At 38.5% G+C, this 27,646-nt stretch overlaps 1 protein-coding gene across 7 annotated transcripts in view; it reads left to right on the plus strand.

Moving 5' to 3' along the window:
- Dop1a (DOP1 leucine zipper like protein A) overlaps window positions 1–27,646 on the plus strand; it is a 106,457-nt gene that overhangs the window by 18,824 nt on the left and 59,987 nt on the right. For 6 of the 7 annotated variants that reach the window (XM_036193039.1, XM_036193035.1, XM_036193038.1 and 3 more), the window contains exons 2-6: window positions 8,519–8,709; window positions 10,085–10,266; window positions 17,638–17,808; window positions 21,418–21,607; window positions 23,299–23,397. In XM_036193039.1, coding sequence (XP_036048932.1) covers window positions 8,572–8,709; window positions 10,085–10,266; window positions 17,638–17,808; window positions 21,418–21,607; window positions 23,299–23,397 — 780 coding nt within the window. In that variant the 5' untranslated portion in view covers window positions 8,519–8,571. Of the gene's footprint in view, window positions 1–6,499; window positions 6,529–8,518; window positions 8,710–10,084; window positions 10,267–17,637; window positions 17,809–21,417; window positions 21,608–23,298; window positions 23,398–27,646 lie in introns of all 7 variants that reach the window. The other variant, XM_036193034.1, reaches the window with a different exon arrangement.

A 27,646-nucleotide genomic window follows, 5' to 3' on the forward strand; every position in this document is an offset into this window, starting at 1 on the left:
CATTTTTATACAATTATGCCCAATAAAGTTGGTTATAATAAGCTTTTAAGTAACTAGGAACACCACATTTTATGGATGTTCCTACGGTAGTCTTTGAGGTTTTTTTAGAATACTTGTGACCACACAAATGTAGTCTGTGTTTAGGGAATGGTCTAGCTGAGCTAAGTAAAGAAGTGGAACATGGTGGTTGTTCTGCCTTTTTGTTGTGTTGTTTGTAGCAGAGTTTTTACCCAAGAGAAAAAATGCTTTGTGGACTGTATTGGCTTCAGTGGATTATTTATTCTACATATTTGAGGGCCTGCTATAGACCCCTTACAGAACTGATGCAGAAATGAACTAGTCAAAGTTTCCATCCTCTTTCAAGATGTGATAAATAGGAAAAGCAAACAGGAGTATTGGCCAAGGAATAATGTGCTGTTTTAGGTACAATGAAGAGTATAAGCCTTGGGGGCAGGTGGCTTATACTAATCAGAAAGGTTTTTCTAATATTTTGCTATAACTGGAGGAGCAGAAATTTTTTCAGAGGGGTAGCAAGTACAACATGCCTACAGTACAAAATAAGGTATTTTGATGAACATAGTTAGGATATTATTCTAACGTCAGAGAAGAACCATTGGTAGATTTTCAGCAAAGAAACAACATGATTTTAAGTGATCCCTGGCTTCTCTGTAGAAACTGAATCAGAGACATGGGAATACAAGTGGGTTCAGTAGTCATCTTTAACTGGCTAGCCATAATAGAAGGTGCATCAGTGAAGATCTGTTTAAAGCTATGGAACTAGAAGAAATAACCTGGAGGAGTGAGGATTATAGAGTGAGTCTTGAAGTACTTCCACAGTAAAGAATGAATAAACGACAGGAGCCAACCTAGACAGAAATGGGTGGCCAAGACATAGGGACACATCCTGAGTAGAGTTCCAGAAGCCCCAAACCAAGTGTCTATTACTGAGAGTAAGATAAATGGCTAGAAAGGTGGCTGTTGACCTGCTGGCGTATATATGGTTTGTTTCCAGGAAGGACTGTGTCATAGGACATAATTGAGCTGGCTAAATTGTAAACTGAGGATAAGGAAATGAAATCGAATGTAGGAAAACCTTTCATAAACTTTTGCTGGAAGAGAAAACAGAGAAACTGATTGTCAGCCAGAGGACCTGTGGAAGTCCAGGGAAAGTAACGAATTTTGACTTCATACTCAGATGGATAGAGATTGGTTCTGTATAGAAGCTGGTATTGAAGGGGAGTGAAATAATAAGGACTCTGAGCATCCAGGAAATGAAATCTAGACCACAGCAAAGAGAGGTGGACCTTTAGTGGAAAAAGTCTCTTCCTAACAGGGAAAGTGGAGTATATGGATGTAGGACAACACTGGTATAGGCTTGATGGAGGGGAACTAGAAGCATTTCTTATGTTTCTTCCTCTTCTTCTTTTTAATTAATTACATCTTGTTTTGATTTTTATTTGTTTATTTATTTGATATGTGGTCTTGTTTTCCTGCCCAGTTTCCTAGATTCAAGCTGTCCTCTGCCTCAGCCTCCTGAGTAGCTGACACCACAAGCCTCTGCTACCATCCTCCACTCTCTTCATTACGTTTGAGGTAGATCTTTGGTAATGAAGGAGAGAAGGTATTGTTAAGAGTTTTGACAAAGAGAAAATGTAAAAATAGTGGTGCCAAGATGAGAAAGTTACTAGGGAAAGTCACTAGGCTAGGATAGTGATACAGCCAGCCAACTATGCTAGATGACTTTTCACCAGCATTGTTCCAGCTCATGCATTTAGAAAAGCAGATGAATGGGGATTTAGCTCAGTGGCCTTTAATCCCAGCACTTGGGAGGCAGAGGCAGGTGGCTCTCTGTGAGTTCGAGGCCAGCCTGGGCTACCAAGTAAGTTCCAGGAAAGGTGCAAAGCTACACAGAGAAACCCTGTCTTGAAAAACCAAAAAAAAAAAAAAAAAAAAAAAAAAAAAAAAAAAAAAAAAGACGAGCGGAAGCAGGGTTGAAGTTCTTGGTAGAAGTAATGGAGGCTCTTCTCTTGTGAACTCTGAGGAAGGTATTGGGGATTTAGCTCAGTGGTAGAGCGCTTGCCTAGCAAGCACAAGGCCCTGGGTTCGATCCTCAGCTCCACAAAAAAAAGGAGGAAGGTATTTAGAAGGAAAAGTTTCATGAGAGTGAATATTGGGTTAGCCAAACTGGTTGAGTTTAAATATCCGACTTTGCTATTTCCTGGCCTATATTTTTATGCCTCAGTTTCTTATCTGTAAATGAGAATGCCAGTAGTATCTGTGTCAAGATGAAATAATGTGAACCAAATACACAAAGCACATAAACAAACAGTACCTAGCAGTTAGTAAATGCACTGTAAGGTTGTCTCAGATGCTGCTACTTCTGCTGCATCTGGAAAGGTCTTGTCTTTGTAAGATGATTGAGACTGGAAGACATGCAGAGGAAAGGCTAAAGTCAGCTTGGTCATTTGTCTGGAGTTTGAGATCACAGTAAACATATGAGTGGTGGAATCATATACTAAGGATATACATAGCCTGTATTTGTGAATTCCTAGTATGTTTGGCTTTCTATCACTCCCTTAAATTTTTAAAATTGTTTTCTTCTATCAACTTCCAATGCTCAGGAGTGCCTAGTTTTATGAGTTTGTTAACTGAATAATTAAAGATTATTTACTGTCACTTCAGTATGGAACTCAGAACTTTTAACCAAAGTGAAATAAATATACTAATAATTACATTAAATTTCCAGATGATAGCAATTACTGAATGACAAATTTTCATTTAGCCAAAAGCATTTGTTAAGAACATCTAATTAATATATAACTTGTTTTTCCTTTCATGGCCAACTAGGACTGGGTGTTTGTCAGAATTCATTTATATACTTGGCACTGTGATACACCAGCCCTCAGGTATATTAGTAGAAAGGCGTAATTGGGCTGGAGAGAGATCTGAGTTGTCAAGAGTATTTGCTGCTCTTACAGATAGAGGCCTGAGTTGCTTCCTAGCAGTCTGTCAGGTGGCTCACAAGCTGCTAGTATGTACAGCATTAGGAGATCTGACACTACCTCTGGCCTCCCAGAGGACCACATATATATGCCCCACAGAGAGATGCATGCACATAGTCAACAGTAAATCTCTAAAAGAAGCAAGTAATTAGAGGATATTTCTCTTCAGCCTTCCTGTTTCTTCCGTTGCAAAGGAGAGTGCAAAAAAGTGCAGCAGCATCAAACTGAGCAAAACACCTTTGGATGCCTGTTAGGAGTTCTACTTACTATTTATGACCATTTAAGTGAAACTTTAAAAAATGTAGGTGCTCTGATGTAGAATTTAATCCAGTTTTCTTTATTTTTTTCTTTTTCTTTTTTTTTTTTCCAGACCTGAGGACCGAACCCAGGGCTAGGCAAGCGCTCTACCACTGAGCTAAATCCTCAACCCCTAAGTTTTCTCTTGTTATACCATAAAATATAAATAAATATGTGTTCACAGGGCCTAATTTACCCAGAGAATCTTTGGCTTTTATTTACTTATTTTTACAGACAGCTATGTTGCTTCCTTTTTAATTTTTTTGAAAGAACTAATACACACTAATCATGATTCACAGCAATTCCGGTCCAATTTGTCTGAGTTGACAGTCTGAAAGAACTAGCTAAATTTTCAAATGATCAAATCAGAAAACTGTTCAGTGACTCCTGAAAGATTTCAAATGCCATTATAATTTGCTTGTTTCAGTTTAAGAAAAAAAACAGATTTTTTTTTTTTTTTTTTTTTTTTTTGTTATTTCAAGGGTTTCATGCCTGATGCTATAACAGAATGCTGTATACTGAATTTGAATTTTTTGATTTTTCGAGACAGGGTTTCTCTGTGTAGCTTTGTGCCTTTCCTGGAACTTGCTTTGGAGACCAGGCTGGCCTCGAACTCACAGAGCTCCGCCTGCCTCTGCCTCCCAAGTGCTGGGATTAAAGGCGTGTGCCACCACTGCCCGGCAGTTAAAAATTTTGTTCAGTGCATGAATCTGGTGGTCTTTGGAGGCCCAGGGTTGAGGCATCATATCTGGTGAGGTCTTTCATGCTGGTGGGAACTCATGGTTCTGTCCTGAGGCTGTACTCACATGGGTTAAGGAAATCATGAAAGCCAGCCAAACTGGTTCTTATAACAGACTCAGTCTTGGAATAAACCAGGAAACCTATTGATAATTTTACTCATTAATTGTGCATTAATTCATGAATGAAGAAATAGCCCCAATGACTTAATGATCTAATGATTGCACCTCTTAATATCTCCTATTAGGAATTGAATTTTAACATGAATTGTGATGGATCATAGTACCAAGTTATATGAAGTAATTTGTTTCCTAATGGTTTCATGGGAAGGTTGGAATTTTTTAAGAGTTATTTTTGGAAGAGGTAGAAGTAGCCATATGGTATGAGTGTGGGTCAGATCGTGTCAGATCTTCTGGAGTTAGAGACAGCTGTGAGTAGCCTGATACGGGTGTTGGCAACTAAACTCAGGTCCTCTGCAAGGGCAGAGAGTGCTCTTAACTGCTGTGCCACTAGCTTTCCAGCCTTTCATTCTTCCAACCTTTATTCCATGAACTTCTCCTCTATCAGTTCATAAATATATTATTAGTTATTCAGAGTCCTGGCTCTGTTTCAAATGCCACATTTTTATCAAAAGCATGCTGCTTTGTGTATATTTATGGTTGAATTTGAGAAATGTTAGAATATATTAAATATGGTTTAAAAATTCATAGCATCATATGGTTCATGATACATATTTCATTCATTCTAAAAGCAATTATATGAGAATTATAAAAGCAAATTCTTATGAAAATAATATTGTGTTGATACTTTATAAGCAAAACTGTAAATTATTTACATTTATTTTAATATGAAAAGATAGACTCCACAAACAGCCCAATAAATAAATAAATCCAAAATTGAAAATTTTTTAAAAGTAGTCAGAGTCTGGGACTAAAAATGATTACTAATGGTTTTGGTTTTGGTTTTGTTTCAGATAAGGTATTATTTCTCAGCACTGTCCTTTTTAAAAATTGTATTATTTATTTTTTGTTTCGTTTTGTTGTTGATACAGAGACCTTCAGTAGCCTAGAACCTGCCAACTAGTCAAGACTAGCTGATCAGTGAGCCCCAAGAATTCATCTGTCTCCACTTTCTCAGTGCTGAAATTATAAACATATAATGTCACACCAGGCTTTTTAAATTTTAAAATTATGTGTTGGTGTGTGAGTGGTGTATGGATATGTATGGGTGTGTAGAGGTCAGGTTGACAGCAAGATGTCTTGCTCAGTTGCCTCTCCTCTTATATTTTTGAAACAGGGGCTCTCTTTGAACCCAGAGCTTGAAGTTTCAGCTAGAATGGCTGGCCAGCATGTGACCACCCTTACCCAGTACTGGGGTCCGAGGCACACTCCACCATGACCACTTTTTACATAAATCCTGAGGCTCCAAACTCTTTTGTTACTTCCACAGCAAGCACTTTCCTCACTGAGCCATCGCTATAGCCCATTGCCTGGCTTTTGGGCAAGGGTTCTGGGAATCTCAGGTCCTCATTATTGCAAGGCAAGCACTTTACCAACAGAGCCATCTCCCCAGACCCTAGATTGTTTTTTAACCTGATTCAACCTTACAGTGAGGCAAATGTGCTAGTTACAAGCTCCACAAATTTAGCTGGTTATTAATTATTAGCTTATTTAACAACACATTAAATTTTGTCTGAAGAACATGTCTATTGAGGTATTATTGTTTAAAAATTATATTATCCCTCTGCTTATTGATAAATGACCCCTATTTTCATGAGTAGGAGTTGCTACTAAATTGCTTCTCAGGTTAACCTCCTACATACACTGAATATTGATTGTATATCTTCAAAATGAATGTGTTCCAACTTGAGCTGGGAATCTTGCCAAAGAAAGAAATTGTCCCTATCAGCAAAACTTATTCATGTGCTTTATTTACTCACTTTACTGGTAATATAGGACATTGTTAGATTTACTTACTAGAATTTATTATATTATGTACATATGTCTTTAGGAAAGCTAATACTTGGGAAACAAAACTTGAAATGTTTTAGTTGTGCTCATTCCATGAATATCCTTCAGGTTTTAGAGATTTTATTATCCAAAGTTATGGTTTTGTTTTCCTTTGTCATCGTCTTTTATTTATTTATTTATTTATTTATTTATTTTTAATTTTTGGTCTAAAGGATGTTGGTTTGTGTATGCTTATTATTAAGTTTTTAAAAATATTAAATAGAACATGCCTGCTGCTTGACATAATGAAGCAAGAGGGTCACAAGTTTGAGGCCATTCTGGGCAATATCGCAAGGCCCTGTCTCAGTATAAAACTAAAAAAGGACTGGGGATGATGCATCTCAGTATTAGAACGTTACAAGGAGGCCTGGGCTCTGTCAGTACTGAGAGGGTATGGAAACCATAGATTGACAATAAACAGCTTGCATTACATTTCACTTATTTCTCCTTTAGCTAGCACATCACTTTGGATATGAAATTCAGTGAGTCTCATTACAGTTTTATATTATACATCTGCATATTTTCTTTGTGGATATGTCTGTTCAGATATTTTGTCCATTTTAAGACTTTGTGTTCTTTTAGTGAGGGAGAGTTTTTTATATACCAGTTCAAGTACATGTTCAGATAAACTGAAAATAAAGATTCTCCTGCTCTCTTCATTCTCTTATCACTTTCTTGAATGGTATCTCTTGCAACAAATTTTAAATATTGATAGAGTGGGACTTTTTCCTTTGGTTGCTTTTTCATATTATTTCCTAGAAGATTGCTTACCTCTTGTCATGCAGATTTACTCCTGTGTTTTCCTGTAACTCTACATGTCACATTTAAATCTGTGATCTTTTTAAGTTAATTTTTGTACAAGTTTGAGGAAGGAGTCATTCTATTGTGGACTATCCCTTTGCACTTTATGAAGATGTGTCACTTTGATTATATTAATAAAGAGCTGGATGGCCATTAGCTAGGCAGGAGGAGGTTAGGTGGGACTTCTGAGGACAGAGAGGACTCAGAGAGGAAGAAAGGCAGGGTTGCCAGCCAGACTCCGAGAAAGCAGCGTAAACAGTATCAAAAGATGAAGTAACAAGCCATGTAAGAATGCAGATTAAAATAAATGGGTTAATTTAAGGTTTGAGAGCTAGTATGACAAGCCTAAGCCAATGAAAGCTTTCATAATTAATAAGTTCTGTGTCATGATTTGGGGACTGGAGGTCTAAAAGAGCCTGCTTCAAAATTCAGTTTCATGAGTGTGTATGTGTTATCTTTAAAAGAAGATTATTGAAAAGATTATTCTTCATCAAACTGTTTTGGCAGCCCCTGGAGACTATTCTTAGAACTTCCTAGAGGCAGGAATCCAGCTGGTAGGGAAAGATGCGGAGAGAAGTTAAAGGAAAAATGTAAAACATGGAAGAGAACTCATATTCACCTCAGTTAAATTCTTGTTATCAATTATAAAAAAATAACCCTCAAACCCATTCACCAATAGGAGAAAATGTTCTCTTGCTCATGTCTGAATGAATTTGAGAGTCTTAGCTATGTGTATTACTGATTTGGGAATCTCTTATAGAGTGTTATCCTAAGTGTCATTTAGGTACGCACTCAAATCTAGACTTAGCTGATGATAGAGGATCTATTCAAAATGACTCACTATTATTGCTGTGACACAAAGCCTCAGTTCTTCATTCTAGATTCAACTCCAGATAGCTGCAGCCGGCGGCGATGGCGCATGCCTTTAGTCCCAGCACTGGGGAGGCAGAGGCAGGTGGATCTCTGTGAGTTCAAGGCCAGCCTGGTCTACAGAGTGAGATCCAGGACAGGGACCAAAACTACAGAGAAACCCTTCCTTGGGGGGAAAAAAAAAAAGCTGCAATGCTTTTGTGACCTATTGGCTTCTGCCATTATCTCTTCTGCCTTATTGTTTTCACTACAATTGAGCCTAAACTGAGGGACTGGAGGACTATACATAGTTACTCATAAAAGAATAACAAGGAATTTGTGCTGCATTTAAACTACTATATGTCCTTGTCCTTTATACCCAAAGTCGGTTTGATGGCAAATAGCTGATGGTCCTTCATTCTAGATGCCTATTTATTAGTTAATACAATGTATCTTCAAAATAGAGAATTTTCTCCTTTGGTTTTGGTTTTGCTTTTTCTCTCTCCCATATCCTTGATGTACCCAGTATGGTCAATTTTACTAGATTGTGCTATCAAAATAGAAGAGGATGTATATCAGAAATATTTCAACAAATGTGGCAGAGATAACATGAAATAATCAGAAGTTTTCTTCTTCTATTCCTAAATGATCCCAGTTTTCCCACTTTGAATATTATTTATCACCTTGTACACTAGCTGACTAGAATTTTGAGTGCTTCTGTTAAAGAAACTGTAAAATTAGTCATTTGTTTTATAATGAGACTCTGTGAACACACCTTTATACTTTACTTTGTAACCTTGGTTCCCCTGGAATCTCCTATAGGGAATGATTTTGCATGAGTTTGGAACTGGTCTCTAGTGGGACCCAGTGGGAGGATGAACACAGAAGAGCTGGAGTTACTGAGTGACTCCAAGTACAGAAACTATGTAGCTGCAATTGACAAAGCACTGAAGAACTTTGAATACTCCAGTGAATGGGCAGATTTGATATCAGCACTTGGAAAACTCAACAAGGTAGGCTTGTTTCATCTATTTAGTAAAAGCAGTAAACATCAGAAATCTGTTTATACCTTTTTACACAAGATTTATCTAAATCTTGAAGTAAAGAATATATAGTGTAACCAAACTTGAGCTGTATAAATGGCATTTTACTTCATGGAACTTGACTTGGAATGAGCCTTCTTCCATAGGTCTGGTTTTAGGCAAGCCACTGTAGAAGGGCCACTGATCAATGCACAGCTTTCTGTTTTGACCCAGTTTTGTTTAGTAATTTCAGTCAAACTTTTCTTACTTCACACACATAATTTTATATGATTATTGTTGTTAGTGATTGGGGATGTTTCTAAATATTGAAAGGCTGGATAGGAAAAGAATTTTACAATAACAATTTTAACATCAAACAGCTTCACGTGCAGTTATTAGAAAAAAAATCTTAATATGCATAGCAAGGACAATAGATTGCAAGATGTTTTATTCTATCTTCATCCAGATAGTATAAGAAAAGAAGCTTTCATTTTCAATGTGCTAAGGGTTTATATTATAATGGGGACATACAAGCTTCTGTGTTGCACATTGTAACATTCATAGAAATTATTCCAAAGTATGACTTCGCTTACAGGAAGTTAGGTTCTTTGTTGAAAAACTGCTCCAAGTTCCATTTTGAAGGCTGCTTGGGAACTATTTTTAAAAGTAATTCATTGAATTATGAGTGTGTAGACTAAGAACATAATTAGCTTCTTATTCATTAATCAGCATTTCTGAAAATACCCTATCTAAATAAAAAAAAAGTAAGATACTAAGATTATAAGTGCAACTAAGGTAAAACATGGTGGGACAACCCAAGGATTTTTATAGGCATACCTTCACACACACACACACACACACACACAGAGAGAGAGAGAGAGAGAGAGAGAGAGAGAGAGAGAGAGAGAGAGATTGATTTGTTTATGTGTCAAAACATATCTCAGTGTAAAGTTAATGACTGCCAACTGTAGTGCTGACTTTTCTACTATATTGCCTTTAACAGTCAGTTTCTTTCTTTCCAATACCTTCTCCCCCCACCCCAGGGTGGGGCAGGAAGGTAGGGATAGGCAACCATGATTTTCTGTCTCATGACAGATAGGGAATATCTGCAAAAAAATGTGTGCCTTTATTCTTTACATTTTGTACAAAATGTTCTTTCATTAAAAATAACATAAGATACCTTAACAGAAATGTTAACTTACCATTGGTGTGTTTTAACAATGTAATTCTTTTTAATTTTGTCTAATTTTAACTCCAAATGTGTACTGATAAATATAACTTTCAAAAATTTTCTGTGATAGTTTTTATAAGAATATAGAAATAAAAAGACATTTTTCTCATTTGCTCTAAAATTATTTTATTCAAGGTTTTACAAAATAATGCCAAGTACCAAGTAGTACCCAAAAAACTGACTATAGGCAAACGCCTAGCTCAATGTCTGCATCCAGCATTGCCAGGTGGAGTTCATCGGAAAGCACTTGAAACATATGAAATCATCTTCAAAATAATTGGACCTAAACGACTTGCCAAAGATCTTTTTTTATATAGGTAAGAGTATTTTATTAATTATGTGCAATATAAAAGTATATTTCTAGCCAAGTGTAGTGGTACATGCTTTTAGTCTCAGAACTTGGGAGGCAGAGCCAGGCAGATCTCTATGAGTTTAAGGCCATTCTGGTCTACATAGCAAGTTCCAGACCAGCCAAGTCTACATAGTAAGACCGTATCTCCAAATAAATGTATGTACACATGGCTAAACTATTTAACCTTTCTACAATAAAATTGAAATTTTGAAAAATTGTTTTTTATATAAAGGTTAAATATTTGAATTGAGTGATTTCGAAAAAATAAAAAATTTTCAAGTTGTTTTTTATTCTTAGATATTATTCATAAAAGTTGTCATTCAAAATTGTTGACACTAATAGGGTATTCTATTTAAGGTTGGAAGCTAGCCTGGGGAAAACAAAATACCTTAATTTCTCAATAGCTTTAACATTATTAACCATCCTTTTACCATCTTTTCCTTTGGTTTCTATGAAATGGCGTTTTCTTTTCTTTTTTCTTTCCTCTTCCACCCTAATCCAATATCTGCCATTTCTTAGGGCTTCCTTGGTTCAAACAGGCCTTCTTACGTTCTCACTTTGTATTTGCTTGTTGAGCAAGCATATCCACATCCATGCTTATCATCTTTATCTTAGCATATGTATTTGAAGTGTCTAACGAGATGATGTAAGATCTATACGCTAATGAAGTAGATTCACATGTCTCTCATCACACAGTCCTCTGGACCTTTCTTGCTGCTTATCCGCTGCTTTGTGTTCCTACTTCCTCCCATGCCCGATAACCGTGGTTTGTTATGTAGTGACCCCAAATTGATGTCTCAAGTGCTGGCCCTAGCTTTAAACTCCAGGCTTCATCATCACCTGTGTGTGTATCTTTAAAAGCCTTTTAAACAATTACCTGTTTAAAAATAAATCTAGCCTTCCTTCACTTGCCCCTCCTGCATTGTACTGAAGGTCTGTACATAGTGTCATCATCATTCCCTTTGCATAAATGCAAAATGTGAGCTGCACTGCTTGTTAACCCTGCCCATATCCTACCTTCTGTGCACTCGCCCTGGAAGTTCTGGCTCAGAATGGTTAAGAGTGAGTGTCAAACTAAGTCTATGCTTTTTTTTTTTAACCTCTTTGTGCCTTCATGTACAAAAATGGAAATGATACCTCTAGTCTCATAGAGTTGTTAGTATAATTGAGAATTAATGTGCAGAAAGTACTTAGAACAAAGTGCATATTACTCTGAAGTGTTTTCAATGCATCTGTCTACCTCACTGGCAGTTGCCAGTCCAAGTGAGCATCATCTTTATTCTGGGCTTTGTCACTGGCCTAATACTGACACAGCCTCTGTCCTTAGTTTCTTATACTCTGTTCTTTACACCGAATTAGAATGATCCTTTTAAAATACATTAAACAAATGATGTCATATGGCTTCTAAGATTTTATGTACCAGGTTAAAAAAAAAACAAACCCAAACTAAGATTGTCTAATTCACAACATAGATCATCTGTGTGATCCTTAATTATGTGAGGATTCTTCTCCTTTGGCAAGCAAAGAAGCTCTTCAGAGGACTTCAACTGGGCATCCTCTAGTCCAGCTTGGTTCTTATACTGTCTTCCTAGATCTCATAGGTTGAGGACCCTGTGAGACTGCTTCCTATTCTAACACCAGGAACAAGTCCAGGCCTCCAGAACTTATAACCAACTATCTGCAAATTGTCATCTATAAAGCTCCCTCTTTAGGCTTAATTAATTTGCTAGAGTAACTCATAGACTTCAGAGAAACATATTCATTGACTGTCATGAAAGGTATTTTAAAGGACAGAGATACACAGCAAAATGAAGGTCCTTAGCACAGGAGTTTCCCTTCCCTATTCAGAGCTAAGGAACACAGTCTCCCAGAGGGTGGATGAGTTTCTGATTACCTTCCTGCATGCCTCTACATAGTCACTGTCCAGAAACTATGAACCCTCTATCCTTTGAGGTTTGTATAAATACTTAATTACATAGGCAAGATTAAAGCATGAACAATCCTATAGAAAAATGATTAGACAAAAAATAGTGTGCTCTAGTGCTAACTGCTGACACACTGAATAGGGAAGCCAGCATGGTCTGTCTGACCACCTTCATTTCTGTGATCTACCTTTGAAAAAAGAAAGTCTAGTTTTTACGTCTAACTTTGGGATAAAAAAAAGAGAAACTGATTTCTGAATCCTAAAATACCATAACAAAACAAGACTGTCTTTCATCTTCATTGCTTTACACTAGGGAAGGAAGGCCACATTTTTTCTATTTTATTTTCTGTTTTTTAAAAAAGGTACTCTTTTGCTGTAGTTATTTAATAAGTAATAAGGCCTGTGAAAGTGAAAACTATGAGCTATAAACAATAGCCATAGTTTATATATCACAATATTTACATCCTATCACATGGAGAAGGATCACAGTTGGAGAGTATTGGGAGATGGTAAAATAGAAAATGGAAGTCATATGTGTGTGTGTGGGTGGGTGGGGAGGAAGGAAGGAAGGAAGGAAGGAAGGAAGGAAGGAAGGAAGGAAGGAAGGAAGGAAGATGTCCACACACATATTTGGTTAAACATGATAATCAAGTATGTTCACTCCATCCTTTTAAACATGGATACAGAATCATAACTTCAAGCTAGGAGCTGGTTAAAGTTGGGATTTTGAAGTTTGGTTGTTGGAATCTGTTTATTTTTCTTAGAGTCATGGCAAAGTATTTGAGTACCTTGGGTTAGAAGTAAAGATGTCAGCAGAGAAATGTAGCATGAATCTTAAAAAGTTCTTATTAATAAAATCGAACCTGAGGCCAGGTATTGGGGTGAATGCTGGAAGATCAGAGAAGCCACAGCCACCTCACCTCACCCGTTCCTCAGCTGATCCTGTTTCTTCAGACTGGAAGCCTCTGAGTTCTTATGCAAAATGGATCTCAGCTGAACTGTGCTGCTCAAAGCCTAAAAGCTTAACCAGCTAAAAGCTTCTAGTTTCTGGTCTTCACACATTATATACCTTTCTGCTTTCTGACATCACTTTCTGGGATTAAAGGCGTGAGTCACCATGCCTGGCTGTATCCTTGAACACACAGATGTCCAGGTAGATCTCTCCCTCTGGAATACTAGGATTAAAGGCGTGTGCTACCACTGCCTATCCTCTATGTTTAATATTGTGGCTGTTCTGTTCTCTGACCCCAGATAAGTTTATTAGTGTGCACAATATTTCGTGGAACACAAGCCACCACAGAGAAAGACAGAAATTGAGGAGATAGAGTTGTCAGTGAGGCTAGCCCATAAAAAAGGCAGGATACAACCCCAGGCACATAGAAGGCAGTTGCACAAAGACAGAGTATGACTGTATCTTCAGGTTACACTGTTCCTAAAATTGCAGTCAGAAAACTGGTTAGTTGAATATGACTTCTACTTCCCATGTAAAACTAGGAGTGACTGAGAGTCTTTATTTATCTTCAAAGCATTACTTGAGTGCAGAGCATGATGCAAGGGACTTAAATACAGAGATACTGGCAGTTCTGATCTATTTTTCTTGATACTCACAAATAGTTCAGATCTAGTAATAAATACTCCAATAAGTTATGAAAATCAAATAAGGGTCCTATCCTAGTCTAATTAGCAGATAAGTTTCATTGAGGAACTGACATAAACTGAGAGCTAAATATTTAAGGATCCTCCAGTGTATATAAGGATATAAGTAAGAGAGTAGGGATGTGTCTTTGTGATGACAAAGGCTGGGACCCTATAGAAAGCATGGAAGGTTCTCAAAGGAACCAGCAGGAAACACTTTAGAATGGCTGGGTTGGCAGTGCAAAAATCAAGAAGGTGAGTGCACATGGATTGTACAGCATATGCAGTAGCCAGATCTTAAAACTGTTCAAAACTGTGTTGGCAACAGGAAATCTATGAGTGGTTTTTACTGAAAGTAGTCGCTTCAGGACAGTTTTGAATTCTACTTGTTAAGATAAGGTGATGACAATCCCTGACCCCAAGCTCTACTATACAGATTTGTATTACCATAAAAATCAACAAGTGGACCAATGGAATCAAAATTGAAGACCCTGACAATTGATCTCCACATTTATGAACACCTGATTTTTGACAAAGAAGCCAAAACTATACAATGGAAAAAAGAAAGCATCTTCAACAAATGGTGCTGGCATAACTGGATGTCAACATGTAGAAGAATGTAAATAGATCGATATCTATCACCCTGCACAAAACTCAAGTCCAAGTGGGTCAAAGACCTCAACATAAATCCATTTACACTGAACCTGACAGAAGAGAAAGTAGGAAGTAACCTTGAGCACACTGGCGTAGGAGACCACTTCCTAAATATAACACCAGTAGCAGAGACACTGAGAGCAACAATTAATATAATAAATTAAATGGGACCTCTCGAAATTGAGAAGCTTCTGTAAGGCAAAGGACACAGTAAATAAGACAAAATGACAGCATACAGAATGGGAAAAGATCTTTATTACTGTAATTAACAAGGCAATTCCACATAATTTATCCGGTAATCAAAAGAGGTTTATTTCTGGGATAACTTACAGCTGATAGGGGTTGGTTACAGGATCTGGGAGAGTTGAGGTACCATCCAGTGGAGAACTCTGGCTTTGTGTCCCATCCAACTTCCAGGACCATGAGGTATCCAGAAGGACCAAACACATGCACACCTCTAGTCTTAAGGAGCTCCCTCTCAGCCATCCCCCAGGGACAGGTCATAGGCAGGTGTGGCTGTTACCTGCTGTCACTCTAGGGGCAGTGTTTCAAGGTCAAAGCTGGAACAGCTACCCACTACAGATTTTCACCAACCCCACATCTGATAGAGGGTTGATCTCCAAAATATATAAAGAATTTAAGAAACTAGACATCAAAATACTGATCAACCCAATTAAAAAATGAGCTACAGAGCTAAACAGAGAATTCTCAACAGAAAAATCTCAAATAGTCAACAGACATTTAAGGAATTGCTCAACGTCCTTAGTCATCAGGAAAATGCAAATCAAAACGACTATGAGATACCATCTTACACCTGTAAGAATAGCTAAGATCAAAAACACTGATGACAGCTTATGTTGGAGAGGATGTGGAGCAAGAGAAACACTCCTCCACTGTTGGTGGGAGTGCAGTTGTACAGTCACTTTGGAAATAAGTATGGCGGTTTCTCAGAGAATCAATCTCCCTCAAGACCCAGCTATACCACTCTTGGGCATATACCCAAGGAATGCTCAATCATACCACAAGGACACATGTTCAACTATGTTCATATCAGCATTGTTTGTAATAGCTAGAACCTGGAAACAACCTAGATGCCCGCAATCAAAGAATGGATAAAGAAAATGTGGTACATATACACAATGGAGTATTACTCAGCAGTATAAAACAATGACATAATGAAATTTGCAGGCAAATAGATAGAACTAGAAAATATCATCCTGAGTGAGGTGACCCAGACTCAGAAAGACAATCATGTTACGTACTCACTCATAAGTAGATAGTGGATGTAAAACAAAGGATATCCAGATACCACCCACAGCTCCAGAGAAGCTAGCTAACAAGGGACGCATAGATCTCCCTGGGAAGGAGAAATAGAAGAGATCTCAATGAGTAAACTGCAAGTGTGTGGGGGGAATAAAAGGTAGGGGGTGGGGGATGAGAGCATAAGAGCATAAGGGAATGGGATGGTCAAGCTGGAACAGGAACAGAGTGGGAGAGCAAGGAAAGAGATAACCATGATAGAGGGAGACATCATAGGGATAAGAAGAAACCTGGTGCTAGGGAAGTTCCCAGGAATCCATAAGGATGACCCCAACTTAGACTATTAGCAATAGTGGAGAGGGTGCCTGATCTGGATTATCCTGGTAATCAGATTGGCGAATACCCTAACTGTCATCATAGAGCCTTCATTCAGTAACTGATAGAAGCAGATGCAGAGATCCACAGCCAAGTACCAGGCCAAGCTCCAGGAGTCCAGTCAAAGAGAGGGATTCTATGAGCAAGGGGCATCAAGGTCATGATGGGGGAACCTACAGACAGCCAAACCAAGTTAGAAAACTTTAGACCAACAGCTGTGGAGCCTCCATGGGACTGGACTAGGCCCTCTGCATAAGCATGACAGTTGTGTAGCTTGGTCTGCTTAAGGGGCCCCCTGGCGGTAGGATCAGGATCCTTCCCTGGTGAATGAGCTGGCTTTTTGGAGCCCATTACTTATGGTGGGCCTTGATGCAGGGGGAGGCGCTTGGACCTGCCTCAACTAAATGTACCAGTATTGGTGAAATTATTAAGGCCACTCCACATAGTTAAAAGGGAGGTTTATTTTGTGGGCTAACTTACAAATGAAGGGGTAGGTTGCAGGGTCTGGCAAAGGTATAGCGCAGTCCGGCGGTGTTCTCTGGAGAACTCTGCTAGGTCTACCTCCAGCGTCCAGAGTCCGGGAACCAAGTGCGAGACATCTTCCTGATCCTTGGTCTTCCGCTTCCTCCTCCGCCCTGCCTTGTGGGCGTGACCATTACCAAAACCTCAATGGGGGTTGGAACTTCCAGGCCAATGCTGGGATGGCTATCCACTACATACCAGGCTTTGCTGACTCCCCATGGGAGGCCTTACCTTTTCAGAGGAGGGAATAGGGAGTGAGATGGGGCGGGGTGGGGGGGCGCAGAGGAGGGAAGAGAGGGAAAGGAAAGAAAAAAGACAAGGTGATGAAAATATGACAATCTCTGCTAGGTATTTACACAGATGATATAGGAAGAGTTTACTCAGGGATTATCTAGAAGAGAAACATGAAGAGAACATGGCCAGTAGTAGTTAATGGTTAGAGGAGAATTTTTTTTGTTTTGTTTTTTTTTTTTTTAGACAGAATCTCATTACTGTCTGTCCTGGAACTCACTCTGTAGAGCAGGCTAGCCTTGAACTCACAGAGATCCACCTGCCTCTGCCTCTGCCTCCTGAGTGCTGGGATTAAAGGTGTGCACCACCAAGTACTGGTGCTTGGAGAAGACATTTTTTATAGTGGGGGAAACATCACTCCTAGACTTTTGGCCAGCCAATAACAAAGATGTCATATTTTAAAATGCTAGTTGCAGAGGAGAAAGGGCAAGGTTCTGGAAAAATGAGAATACTTGTTTGGGAATGTAGAAGATAAAGACTGAAACAGGTAGAAAGCTGCAAGGCTTATATGTATATGAAACTCAAGTGAGAGAACTTGTTTAGTTTAATCGATGTAGAATTCATTAATAGACTATTCTAATTATTTCCTGTAACATGTTTCATCAAAAATAAAAGATATAATGTAATTGCATACGAATTAATGTTGGTGCATTTTAATCTTCCATTTTTTGACAGTTCTGGGTTGTTTCCTCTACTTGCCAATGCTGCTATGTCTGTGAAACCAGCACTGCTCAGCTTGTATGAGATCTATTACCTGCCTTTGGGAAAAACTCTGAAGCCTGGCCTCCAGGGATTGCTGACTGGTATTCTTCCTGGCTTAGAAGAAGGATCAGAGTATTATGAGAGGTAACACTATATTTGGTCCACCTTGGTACTACAAATCATGGATTAGTCAGCAACCCTCCTTAGCTGTGTTTTAGCATCACAAAATTAATTTTTCTTGATGCATCAACATAACACATTAAGATTTCAATAGCATGGGCCTGGAGAGATGGCTCAGCAGTTGAGAGCACTGGCTACTCTTTCAGAGGGTTTAGGTTGGATTCCTAGCAGGAAACTATCTATAACTCCCGTTCTATAGACTCTGATGCTTTCTGGACTCCCTGGGTACCAAGCATTCATATAGTGTGCATACATGTAGGCAAAGCACACACACATAAAAAACAAAAATTAAGAAAAAAATTATTGGAGCTAGAGAGATGACTCAGGGTTAAAGAGCACTTGCTGCTCTTCCAGAGGACCTAGGTTCAAGTTCCAGCACCCACTTGGAGGTTCACATTCATCTGAAACTTGTTTAAGGAGATTTGGCATCATTTTCTAGCTTCTACAGGCAGGGCATAATGGTACACAGATACACATTTGGGTGAAATAGTCATACATATAAAATAAGATTTCAGTAGCAATAAAAATTGTTATAAAGTATCTCATTTGAGCTTAGGAACACTTTTTAATATTTTCTAATTGTGTTCCATTTCCTCATCTGTAAATGAGTCATAATACCTGTCTCTGCGTTACTGTAGTAATAAAACCAGTCCAGTGCTTTGTAAGTCACTCAAATTATGACCTATAATTTAAAATAATGATACCAGAAGTAGATTAACAAATAATGAAGAGTATGAAGTGGGGCCCTGTGCCAGCCTTGTTTAAACCACCTATGGGGGAAAATAGCTTGTCACCAGTGCACTGCTTCTCACTGGCTGTTGCCGTGATTCTCCATACTTACCTTAAAGAAAAGGAGCTGTTCTATTTTGGAGCTTATTGTTTTTTGGTTTGTTTTCTTTGTTTTGTTTTTGTCTGGTTGGTTGGTTTTTGGTTTTTTGAGACAGTGTTTCTCTGTGTGGCCTTAGTTGTCCTGGAGGCCACTCTGTAGACCATGCTGGCCTCAAACTCAGAGATCCCCCTTGTCTGCCTCTGAGTGCTGGGATTAAAGGTGTGTGCTGTGCGCTATGCCACCACCAGCCAGCGAGCCTATTGTTTTTAAGAGCTAATAGCTACAGACAGTGCATGATGCCCTTGTGTCGTTACTAGAAAAGGTGAGAAAGAAAGAAACTGAGTTTAGGGGCAAAAAGTTTAGGTTATGAATAGATGTCATGGTCGAAACTTAAATAATTTAATCAAGTACACTGACTGCTCTAGTGTATTTCAGCAATACCATAAGAATCTAATCCTGAAAATACTGGATTATCTTTCTAGGCTACATTGAAAAGAAAAGAAAATGTGGTCAAAACTGAACAGTTTCATTTGCTTTTCAAGATTTTCTTACTGTCATTATTGTCATCATATGTCTCTGTGCCTGGTGCATATGCAGGTTGGGGACAATTGTGTAGTTGGCTCTCTCCTATCTTCATGTGGCTTCCAGGATGGAAGTCTGCTTTTCTTTTCTATACGTTATGTATTTCTTCTCTAGTTCTATGACCCATGTCATAGAACTAGAAGTATAATATAAAAGTAGTTCATTTAGTTTAGAAGTAAGTTTTAAATTATTCTCTTAAGGGAAGTACAGAATCTGTGCCATTTAATTCTACTAAATTAAAATTTAAAAAAGAAATTAATCTTTCTGATTATAGTGTCCTATGATTTATGTTTTGCTAAGTATTCCACATGAGTACTATAAAAGGGTTTATAAATGTGTGTTATTTTAATGTATAGATCCATTGAAGCCAGAGATTAATGTTACTATTAAATCACCAACCAGAGTCATCTGACTCTACTATAATGTAATAGACTTCTATATATTGAATTATTTTGTTTAAAGCAAGTCAGTTACTAGGTAGCCTCCCTGGAGTTGTGAGTAGCAGTCTAGTCATCTTTGTTTTATATCTAGTATCCTCCTATGAGTGAGTACATACCATGTTTGTCTTTCTGAGTCTGGGTTACCTCACTCAGGATGATTTTTTCTAGATCCATCCATTTGCCTGCAAACCTCATGATGTCATTGTTTTTCTCTGCTGAGTAGTACTCCATTGTGTATATGTACCCTATTTTCTTTATCCATTCTTCAGTTGAAGGGCATCTAGGTTGTTTCCAGGTTCTAGCTATTACAAACAATGCTAATATGAACATAGCTGAGCAAATGCCCTTGTGGTATGATTGAGCATTCCTTGGGAGGACCCTAAGAAAGACACAGGGATCGCCCAATGATAGAGAAATGGATGAGATCTACATGAACAACCTGGACGAGAGTGGGGGTAATGAAGGGCAAGGTTCGAGGGAAAGAGAGCTTAGGGGAGCAGGAGATCCCAGCCGGATCAAGAACAGAAAGGAAGAACAAGGAATAACAGACCATGATAAATGAAGACCACATGAGAACAGGAAAAAGCAAATGCTAGAGAGGTCCCCAGAAATCCACAATGATACCTCCACTGTAGACTGCTGGCAATGGTCAAGAGAAAGCCCGAACTGACCTAGTCTGGTGATCAGATGGCCAAACACTCTGTCATGCTAGAACTCTCATCCAGTAACTGATGGAAGTGGATACAAAGATCCTCAACCAGGCCCCAGGAGGAGCTCCAGGAGTCCAATTGTCGAGAAAGAGGAGGGACTGTAAGAGTGTGAATTGTTGAGACCAAGATTGGAAAAAGCACAGGGACAAATAGCCAAACTAATGGAAGTACATGAATTATGAACCAAAAGCTGTGGACCCCCAGTTGGATCAGGCCCTCTGGATAAGTGAGCCAATTGAATAGCTTGAACTGTTTAGGAGGCACCCAGGCAGTGGGACCTGGACCTGTCCTTAGTGCATGAGCTGGCTGTTTGGAACATGGGGACACTTTGCTCAGCCTGGAAGGAGGGGGACTGGACCTGCCTGTACTGAATCTACCAGGTTGAGCTGAATCCCCAGGGGAATCTTTGCCCTGGTGGAGATGGGAATGGAGAGGAGGGGCTGGGGGGAAGGCGGGGGAGGAAGCAGGGAGGACAGGGGTACCCATGGCTGATATGTAAAATTAAAACACAAATAAAATAATTAAAAACGCAAGTCAGTTACTAATGTCCCTAGTTTAATTTTTGTCATAGGTCTAATTCACTTTTATTATTGTGAACTATATATTGTATTTGCAAAAAGAAAGAGGCATTAGGAAGTGTCTTTTTAGGTTTTGTAGGAAGATAGCATAAGTATGCCAAGATTGATTAACTTATTTTATATATGTGGCTTTATTGTTTATAGTAACTTAATAACTTGTTGAAGTAGACAGGTGCTGCAGTGCTCTTCTCTGCATCTTACAGATGGAGACTGAATTGAAATGATTAGATTTATCCAGCTAATGCACAGTGGAATCATGACTTGCACCCCCCCTCTGACTTACAAAGTGTGTTCTTCCAGACTGGCTCACTTGTTTCCAGAGTGGAGCACATGACTGTGCTATGGATGCTGTCATTTGTTTTGGAAGAGAATAATGATTTCTTTTATCTGACACTGAATGTTTCATTCTTACACCCTTCTGTTGTGTACCCCAGAACAAACACACTGCTAGAAAAGGTTGCTGCTGCGGTAGAGCAGTCGGCATTCTACAGTGCCCTATGGGGCAGTCTGCTCACCAGTCCCGCTGTGCGCTTACCTGGAATCACATATGTTCTGGCCCATCTGAACAGGAAGCTTTCAATGGAAGATCAACTGTATATAATTGGCAGTGACATCGAGCTCATGGTAGGTTGTCACGTCACAAGTGTTTCTCCAGACTATTCTGAGGATCAAGCCATGGGCAACATTCTTGCTTTCATGGAGCTCAACATTTTTCATCAAAGAAAACTAAGAGCCAAAATACTGAATATTTATTGATATTTTAAAAGATTAATTTTTCATGTAAGGGATATTACACCTGTTACCTTCATTCAAGCAAATTCATGACTTTTATTATTCCTGTCTTGCTTACTAATAGTCATTGTTACCATAGCTACATTTATTATAATATCCCAAAGTGGAATTTCAGTCTTACATAAGAAAGATGAATTTTAGACAAAATGATGTAGCTGAATTCTGCATAAAGTTTGAGAAAGAGGATGTAAACCAAAGCAAACTCTGAAAAAGAGAATAGCATACTGACTGTGTGCTGACATTCTTACTTTCTAAGATTGGTAACAGAAGGAAATCTTTATAGGATGTTGTAGTCTTAAAATGGGGGAAGGATTTATTTTCAAAAGTTCTTAAATATTTTTTGATTAATCTTATTTTCCATGTAGTGATATGACTGATATTCAGTGAACAACTTTGTTTAGTGTCTTTAGTGTTTCTGTTGCTGTAAAGAAGCACTATGACCACAGCAACTCTTTTTTTGTTTGTTTGTTTGTTTTTCAAGACAGGGTTTCTCTATGTAGCCCCGGCTTTCCTGAAACTCACTCTGTAAACCAGGCTGGTCTTGAATTCAGAGATCTGACTGTCTCTGCCTCCCACGTGCTGGGATTAAAGACGTGCGCCATTACAGCGCAACAACACAGCAACTCTTATGAGGAAGACATTTAATTTAGGGGCTCACTTACAGTTTCAGAGGTTCAGTCCTTTATCATCTTGGCATACAGCATGGTGACATGCAGCCAGACATGGTGCTGCAGAAGTAGCTGAGAGTCCTACATCTTGCAGGGAACAGGAAGTCAACTGAGATACTGGGCAGTATCCTGAGCATAGGAAACCTCAAAGCCTGCCCCCACAGTGACACACTTCCTCCAACAAGGCATATTCACTCCAACATAGTCACACCTCCAAATAGTACCACTCCCTATGAGATTATGGCAGCCAGTTACATTCAAACTACTATAATTCGATTTATCAAGTATTACTTGCATTCACTAAAATTACACATACATACAGTCTCCGAGCCACTACTATAAAAAAGACTAAGAAAATTATATCATCCCCAAAAGCACTAGACCCTTTGTATCCACCCCTTTCCTCTTTTCAGATCCTTGAAAATGTTGGTCTGTTTTCTGGTTTTAGTTTTACTCCATCCAGACTGTAAATGTAACTTGAGTCATACTACTTATGGCCTGTGAGTGTAATTTATTCACAGTTTATAACACAGTTGAGATTAGTTCATCTTCTGTGTGTTATTTGTTGCTTATATTGCTCCATATTCTCTTGTTGATAGTACTGCAGTGTGATTACTCTTTCATCAATCAGTCAGTAAACATTTGACTTGTGTCCCACTTGGGGCAAGCATGATAAAGCACAAACATGCTATGAAGACATGTAATGAGACACAAGGTAAAAAGTCATTGAAACTGACATTAACATTTGTATGTTGTAGTGCTCTGATTAGCACAGATATATTTTCTCTTTCTTAGATAAATGAAAAGTTACTGTGGCAACCATTTCCAAGCATGCTAAAAGCTTTCTCATTTCAGGTAGAAGCAGTAAGTACTTCAGTGCAAGACTCAAGTGTACTTGTACAGAGAAGCACACTGGACCTCATCCTCTTCTGTTTTCCATTCCATATGAGTCAGGTAAAACGTTAATGCTACTTACTGTTGTCAACAAAGACATTCTTTGAAAATCATAGATCTGTGAAGTGTAGTCATTTTAAAGGTACTGTATTCTGCATAAGTTTATACAAAACAAATTCCTTCTCAATGAAGTAGAAATTGTGAGTATTTTAAAGAAAAATACTAAACAGTTTAATAAGAATATAGTAAGTGAAGCAGATTATTTTATATGTTTCAAAAAATTTCTAAACTTTAAAAAGCAGGAAGTGCTCATTGCTAACACTAAATAAGCAGTCTTGAGGCCAAGGCCTCCAATACAGCTGACATCTGTCTTATCTTGCTTTGGTGACTCCACCGTACATGCCAGAACATTAGAGGAGTTAGCCATTGTTTGAGAACCAAATATTTAGTGCCTGGGCCATTTGCTACCGATTTCACTACAGATACAAGCAAATTACTTGACAAATCCTAAATAAAGAATTTCATTACTGAGATTTAATTTAATCAATATCCTTAATTTAAACAAAATGATGTCAGTCTTTTGAAATACTAAACTTGAATGAAAAATGAGACCTGAAACACTAGAACATATGCATTCAGAATGGTGGAACCAAATACGTAAGTAGTAAGATGCAGAGATTTTCTGCTTTGAAAATTAAATTTATACCAGGTATAGTAGCACATGCCTTTAATCTCAGCACTCAGGAAGGAGAGGCAGGTAAATCTCTGTGAGTTCCAGGAAAGCCTGGTTTACATAGTGAATTCCAGGACAGTCAGAGCTACATAATGAAATCCTGTCTCAAAAAAAATAAAAGAAAATTTATTTCTAAAATAGGAAGGACTTTGGTGTTTTCATAATGGGCACTAGTTGAGAGAGAGCTCAGCAGTTTCTCGTTATAACTGGCTGAGTTTTCTTTACTGCTTTACTCACTTAGTACTTCATTTAATTTGAATAAATGATAATTGAAGTTTTATAGTTCATGGAGTACATTATCGCTGGTTGAGATATAAACTACTTCTAGTTTCTATTTTGAGACTCTCACTCTTAACCATGGGCTTTTTTTCTGCCTTCTGGATTTTCACATTTTCCTATTGGGAAAATTGAGTGTAGACTGAGCTTGCCAAAGCTGTAGCTTAGGGGTGGCCAAATGGATCATAACATAGGAACTTTTTTAAAGTCTTATAAAAGAAAACAAAAAAATGAGACAAAGAAATGTGGGTAACAGCCTAAATATGTACACATAGGAAGAGCAACACATAGCAAGATCAGTGACCTTTGATCTTGACCTTTCTTCCTGTTGAAATGTTCCATATTAAGAATCCCTCCACTGTGAGGTTCCTCCACAGCATCCAGGAATTAAGTTTTAGGCTTAAATTGATTTGTAATTTGTAATCTCACTAGATCAGTGATTAAAACTAAACCTTCCCCATACTTTCCTACCCTGCTTTCTCTCTAGTCCTGCCAGTCAAAATTCTACCAGCCCTCCGATGCTGTTTCAGGAAAGCAGTACTGTGTTAAGTAGTCTTTCGGTGCCCACCTCTCTGCTGCTGTTGCAGCTCTAATCCTCCATTGCTGTGCCAGGTTAGATAAGGCTCCGAGGCTGCTGTAGTCAGCTTTGCTCCCCACTTGACCTTTTTCATGACTTGTATGTAATACGTTCTTAGCAAGTATTGATTTTAATTGTAACTTAGAGCCTTCACTATCTACCTCAAAAATATGATTGCTGTCATGTTGTGGATAGACTGGTAGACTTCTTTAACTTACTTCAGGTAAAGCTGATCTGAATGTTTACTATTAAATGTTAGTTCAGATTATAGTGATCTTTTACATATTGCAAAATATGTGTTGATGTCAGTAATACTTAAGAATGGCTTCTTAGCCATGCATTTGGTAATGGTGGCACATGTCTGTAGTTCCAGCACTGAGGAAGCTAAGGCAAGATTGCTAATTCAGTAGACTTTGTGTTTAAAAAGAAAAAGAAAAAAATGGCTTCTTATCTGGGGAATAGCTCAGTGGTAAATGCATCAGGCCCTGAGTTCAATCTGTAACATCAAAACTATGTGGACTTTTTATTTATTAGTAGTTGACAAAAAGTATGGGTTTTTATTTTTACATGATGCTTTCAAATGTATGTATAGAGAGAAGGAGAGAAAAACATTTTGGCATGGCTGAATTAAGCTAACTCATGTATTACTTCACATACTTATTTTCTGCAGTGAGAATACTTTCTTAACTTTCAGTACAACACATTTTAACTATGGTTACCATGGTACAGTAGATTTCTGAAACATTCCTCCTGAAACTGAAGTTTTTATAGCCTTTACCATTTCTTCTGTACTTTCCTATTTGAGTTTTCTCCTCAGGTAAGATGGTGAGACATTGGTGCTTCCAAGATTTTGGGACAGTGCCTATCATCTACATGTCTGTTAGGAAGGAGCTAGCATAGGAGTTCTCAAAGTTTTAGTTGCAGGATGCTATTGCATGCTTAAAAAATATTGAGGATCTCAACATTTTTTGATATAAATTAGTGCTGTTCATTTTTGTCATATAATTTTTAAAAGTCTACTGATTTATCTGAAAATATTGAGTTATCTTACCAGCAAATAACATGTAAAAATGAGAAGCAGAGTTTCATACTTTTTCTCAATCTCTTTAATAACTGACCTAAAAACACAAAACTGAAAGCTCATACCAGCTACTTTTTAGTTGATATGTATTTAAAAAAAACTCTCACATTGATATGCAGTTGGAAAATCAAGGAATCATTAATATTTTCTGTTACTAAATACACACTCCTTGATACTGTCCCAGAGTTAGATCTACCTGTTGAACAGTTCATTGCAATATGTAAACATAAACCGACCTTTAGTATTCTGTTCTGTTATAGTCTGCTGGTCCAGCTGGTACTTCTACTGAAGCTTTTACTCGTGTGATTTTGCATCATCAAGTTTGGTTATTTAGAAAATGCTGGTGTACTCAGCTGGGCAGATTTTCCATATATAGACCCACTCCCACCATATTAAACTAACAATCATGTATGTTGCTATTACTACTTAGATATATAACTTTTTCTCATCACTCTTACCTGACGTGAAACATCTTAAAGGAGGAGAGGTTTATTTTAGCTTACTCTTTCACAGAGATTTCAGTCTTTGTAACAGGGAAGGGATGGCAGCAAAAGGAGCTGAGTCCATGGCAATAGGAGCTTGCTGCAGCAGCTGTGCATTCAAAGTACAGCTGCCATTCTCCCACCTCCACTTGCTCGACTCTACTTCCTGAAGTCCCCCAAAGTGGAACATGAGCCTGGAGGCAGGTGTTTCTGGTCTTATTATGACGTGTGTGTCTGTGTGTGTGTCTCTATGTGTGTGAGGGAGAGACACAGACAGACAGACAGACAGACAGAGACAGAGAGAGACAGAGAGAGACTGAGACTGAGACCGAGACCATAGCATTGATGAGAAGGTCTGAGGACAGTTTGCAGAATTCAACATTCATGTAGAATCTGAGAATTGAGCTCATGTTATCAGCATTGGCAGTGGCCATCTTCACCTGTTGAGCCATCTCAGCAGCCCTAAACAATAGCACTTTGTCAGTAAAAAAAATTTAGGGACTGAACCCTCCAGGCTTAGTCCTAGTTGCCCATCCTTTGTTGAGGCCCAGTCTGATTTGTCATCCCTGCACTGTTCCCAACCCCAAGGCTTAATCCAGACTGTTCATCTTGTATACCAGTCCAGTCTGGTCAGCCTGCCCGACTTCAACCCACCCATGCCACACCCAACCTCCGGGCTTTACCCCAGGTGTTCATCCTATGCCAGATCCAGTCTGTCTTAACCCAGAACCCACATCTGGACATGGGTAAAACCTGGTGAGTCACTGGAATCTAATCTGCCTGCAACATCTTCAGCCTTCAGGATGTGCATAAGTGGTATAGCCTGTTTAACATCCTAGCCTGAAGTGTAGCTCATACCTCTCACAACTGGTCAAATACAAAGAAGAAACTGATCGTGGGTGCCTGGCCCTAACTGATACAGACATAATATAACCCCTACATCTAAAGCTCATGGAACGTCATGAAAGAGGCAATGGAAAGATTGTAAGATCTTGAGAATAAGGACATCCATTTCTAGATTGTGTCTTCTAAATATGGCAGGGAAGCTGTACCCATGAAACTTCAACAACATGCTTGCCTAAACAAGACCTCAACAGTAATAACTCCAGTTGACATGCCTACGTGAATGGTGGGAATCTCACAAGACCCTGCCACCAGAT

This window comes from Onychomys torridus, chromosome 7, assembly GCF_903995425.1.
Source record: "Onychomys torridus chromosome 7, mOncTor1.1, whole genome shotgun sequence".
Lineage (NCBI taxonomy): Eukaryota > Metazoa > Chordata > Mammalia > Rodentia > Cricetidae > Onychomys > Onychomys torridus.